Raw genomic sequence first — 4,499 nt, forward strand, 5'->3', positions numbered from 1 at the left:
CCTCTTTTAAATAGCTGTCAATCTTAGGAACTGATTCTCTTATCTCTTCTGAATGGATGTAGCCTCTGAGCCATCAGGAGAGCAAAAAGCATTCAGCCAATGGAGTCATGGCTGGACTTTGGTGCAGAAGTCCCGGCCTCCATTCAGTACAATGAGCAGCATGTGCCCCTAAAAACAACAACACCCAACATACTTACCACATTTTGGAGTAATACTAATTACCATGGGGAGATGGAAGCTGCCAGGCTGTTAAAGTCTAAAACAAGAATGTGCGAACCTCAGCCACTCCAGATGTGACTGAACTCCGGCTCCCATCACCCCTGGCAAATATGCCCAAAGGCCAGGGCTGATGGGAGCTGTAGTTCATCAACATCTGGAGAGCCAGAGGTTCCCCCTCCCACTCTTGGACTACCGGCTCCGATTTCACATCCACCCACCATCCCAGTCTTTGTGTTATTTCCTCCCTGAGCTCATAGAATAAGTGACGCGAAAAAGTTCCTCTTTCCCACTCGGAAGAGGAAGCTTCAAAAGCCCCATTCCTCCCCCCTTAAGTAACGGTCTGCGGGAAGGGCTGGAGAGGGGAAGAGGCGTCGGAGGAGGAGGAGGCCACTTTGGCGCGCGCTCCCCCCCGCATAGTCCCGGGACAGTAAAAACTGGAGAGGAGGAGGAGGAGGAGGAGGCGGCGGCAACGAGACAGGAAACCGCAAAGGAAAGCCGTCCTCCAGGCAGAAAGTTTCAGCCAAGGGAGTTTGGAGAGGACGAGAGAGAGAGGGAAACGCGGGGAACCCGAGATCTGATTCCAGGAACGGGGAAGATCAGCTTCCAAAGTATTCCTCAGCCCGTTTCAGAGGCGGCTGGATCCCAGCGCACCAGCAGATCGGAGATCTACCGCGCCGGGGGAGGAGGAAGAGGCCGCCCAAGTGTTGTCGGCTGTTGCCGGGAGGAAAGAGGCGGGGGCCCTGCATCGCGCGTCCCGGTGGACGGGAAAGGGTAACGAATGGGTAACGAATGACCTGCTCCCGATCTGCTATAATGGCCTGAAGAGATTTCACTTAAAAACAGAACCGTGGCGCTCTCTTGACTACCAGCACCGCTCGAGTGCCATGCGCTCTGTGCGCGCTCAGAGGCACTCTTTGCGCCGCAGGCTTCCCGACTGAGCTTTCCCGGCGCGCAGCGAGGCGCCATGACCGCCTACAGACTCAACTTGCGCGTCTTCTGGCCGCTGGTGACGTGCGGCTGCACCGCGATCCTGTACGTCTTGCAAGCGCTGAGCAGCAGCCAAGCCGGCGCGGCCCTCGAGGGCTCGGGCTTGGGCGCCCCGCTGCTGAAAGCCTCGCTGCTCCTCTTGCTCCTCCTGGCCTGCTTGGCGCTGCGCTATCGCGCCCGGCTGCCCGGCCGCGCCCAGAGACCCGCCGGCCTGGCGGAGAGCCCCGAGGGTGCCTGGAGTGAACTTCGACGGCGGCGGCAGCAGCGCCGGCGCGACTTGCTGGAGGAGTTTTACGAGCAGCAGTTGCGGCTCTCGCCCCACGTGCTGGGCCACAGCAAGGCGCACGTCAGCCTGGTGGTGGGCGAGCTGGTGCGCGCCGGCAAGGCCCCGGACCGGCTGGCGTCGCGCGGGGACTTCGTGCAAGTGGGCAGCGCCTACGAGCAGCACAAAGTGCGCAGCCCGGACTGCTTCGACGTGCTGGTGCCTCTGCGGTTGCCGCCCCGCCTGGAGCTGCGGGTGCAGCCCCGTCGGGGGACCGAGGCGGGCCTGCTGGGAGCCTTCGTGTGCGCCCTGCAAGTGGCGGCCGGTTGCGCGCACTACGAGGCGGGCAGCGGCCCCTCTCCGCGCGTGGCCGGGGCGCTGAGCGAGGCGCTGTGCGTGGAGCTGCCGTCGGCGCAGGGCGGCGGGCGCCACCTGTCGTCGGCGCTAGTGCTGCGCTGGTTCCAGGGCCACGTGCAGCGGTGCCTGGGGGCCGTGCGCTCCCGCCTCCAGGAGCGCTGCCGGGTCAGCTTGGCCGTCGGGCCCGGCCGCCCGCTCACCTTGCATATCGCGCCTCGCTCCGACTACGTCTGTTGCCACCTTTCCATGGCTGTGCGCCTCACGCCGGCCATCCCGTTCGGCGAGGCGCTCTACCTCACCCCTTTGCCGTCGGCCCAGCCGCCGGCTCCTGGGAAGCTGGGAGCCTTCTGGACGCTCAACGTCTCCAAACCGGAGCAGAAGCTGCTGGGCTTCTTCAAGGAGCAAGCTCCTGCTGACTCCTGCCACCTCAAGTGCCTGCAGATCCTCAAGGGGCTGAGGGACCTGGGGGGACGCTCTTTGGAGCAGCCTCTGGGCGCTCAGTGGAACCGGATCCTTTCCTCTTACGTCCTCAAGACGGCACTTCTGTGGCTCCTCCTGCGGGGTCCCTTGCAAGCTTGGGAGGACCAGTTCCTGGTGGAGAGGCTGGAGAACCTCTTCCTGTTCCTCATAGAAAGCCTGCAGAGGCGTGAGTTGTTGCACCTCTTCTTGGGGAACCCCAAGCTCCCCGAAGCCCTGAGCCTGCCCAAAATCCTCAAGGAAGCCGCTCCGGTCAACCTGCTGGCCGACTTTGATGGCCCTACCTTGGACAAGGTGGCCGGCCAGCTCTTAAACACTTGGAAGCAGGCGCCCAAGATGATCAGGATGTACAGTGGCCACAGATACAGAAGAAAACATCCTGCCTGAGAACAGAGCAGAGGACTCTCAGTTTAAGGGAGCACCATTTGGGCTGTGCGTGCCTTTCCTCAATCTGTGGCCTTCATAATATTAATTGCAGAGTTGGAAGGGGTTGTAGAGGTCCTCTAGCCCAACCCCTGCTCAAAGCAGGATTTGAAGTGTGAGAATAAGCATCTACAGAGAGATCACCACCAGCCTTCTGCCTAAACATCAGCAAAGAAGAGACCCACTATCTCCCTAATGGCCCAGCAGCTCTTACCATTAGGATGTCCTAAAGCTTAGCTGAAATCTGCCATTTCCATCCTTTAGGTTCTAGTTGTGCCTTCTGAAGCTTCAGAGAACAAGTTTTCTGTGTCTTCTTAGTGAGAGCCCTTCAGATATTTGAAGACCATTATCCTGTCTCCCGTTATTCTCTTCTCCTGGTGTTAGGGCTTGTTTTCAGACTTGTAACTATCCTCTGAACCAGAGCCTCCATGTGTTGCTGAACTACAACTCCCATTATCCCTGGCCTATTGGCCATGCTTGCTGAAGCTGATGGGAGTTGTAGTTCAGCAACAACCAGAGGACCAGAAGTCCCCCCACGCCTGTGTTGCCTTAAATGCATGATCACACTTAACATATCTATTAAACCTCTTCACACCTTTGAATGATGGTTTCTTGGATGGCTTCACAGGTGAGAAGAGCCCATTTGGGATCAGATACTGCTTATAGGTTTCCCATGGGCATCTTGTTGGCCACAGTGAAATCAGGATGCTGAAGTAGATCGATCATCAGGGCTCTTCTTATGTACAAACAGGAATCTGCTATTGACATCAACAGCAGCCTCTGTTCCATATTCAGTAACAACTTTTGGGGAAGAGAGTTTTGTCAGAACTTATGAAGTCCCTCCCCCTTACAGTTCTGATCCTCTCCAGTTGCTATTTTTAAATATATACAGTAAAACACATGTTTACTGTAATTTTGCATTTGATGTAATGTGTAGTTTGGCCCATAGGTACTTTCATTTGGAATGTGGTTAAGCCACCACAATGGGTCTGTCCTACTCTCATGTTTTCACATGGTTTTTGCTGTCTTTTGAAAGCACCACTTAACCAGATGCAGAGCATGACAGAGCACATGGTCTCCGGATTGTGCTTACCTCTGATATCTTAATGCACACCGGTGCATTTGGGAGCAAACGGTCTACAGTGACAACATAGAATGTGGGTGCTGTTTTAAAAAACAACATCAAAAACAAGTGCAAAAGTTCCCCTTAAAAACACAGGTCTGCACTACTGCTGGGTTATTTTATGGGCTTCAAATTAAATAGAATAGTTCTGATATTGCTAATCAAGTAGTGGGACAATTTTGGGGAAATACTGTGCCTTGCACCCTGAGAGTAAACACAGGTTTGTCTCCAACGGAGTTCTGCTCAGGGAATTGAAAGGAGTGGACCTACAAATTTGTCATTCTCATTCACTTCAATTGTTGTGTTCATAATATGACTGAAGTTTGATGTAACTCTGATTTTTTGGGGAAGTGAGTCTGGTCCATTTCCTCTGGATGTATCAAGGTGCAGAATTTCACCCTAATAACCACTTGCAAGCCTTCTTCACCCAACATTTCTTATTACAAGCTGTTGTGGTGAGGTGGGTTCAGCTTTTGGACATTTGTACCAGCAAGTTGGAATATATGTTGTGCTTGAAGAGGGAACCCGTGTGTGGAAGTATCGTGCAGCAGCTCCTCTGGGCAGCTTCCCTTTCAGGCAGGTATGGGGAACCTGTGCCCCCCGAGAAATCACTGAACTACAACTCCTATCAGCCTCAGCCAGCATGCCCAT

The 4,499-nt window shown here is 55.1% G+C and overlaps 1 protein-coding gene across 1 annotated transcript; it reads left to right on the forward strand.

Annotated features, from left to right (window-relative positions):
• Positions 1-959: 959 nt before the first annotated feature.
• On the forward strand, positions 960-3,638 carry ITPRIPL2 (ITPRIP like 2). The gene has a single exon (XM_081888025.1). The coding sequence runs from the start codon at positions 1,184-1,186 to the stop codon at positions 2,687-2,689; it is 1,506 nt and encodes a 501-aa protein (XP_081744151.1). The 5' UTR covers positions 960-1,183; the 3' UTR covers positions 2,690-3,638.
• The last annotated feature ends 861 nt before the right edge of the window (positions 3,639-4,499 follow it).

The sequence above is a fragment of the Podarcis melisellensis genome (assembly GCF_964234715.1).
Source record: "Podarcis melisellensis genome assembly, chromosome: 14".
NCBI classification, from domain to species: Eukaryota; Metazoa; Chordata; class Lepidosauria; order Squamata; family Lacertidae; genus Podarcis; species Podarcis melisellensis.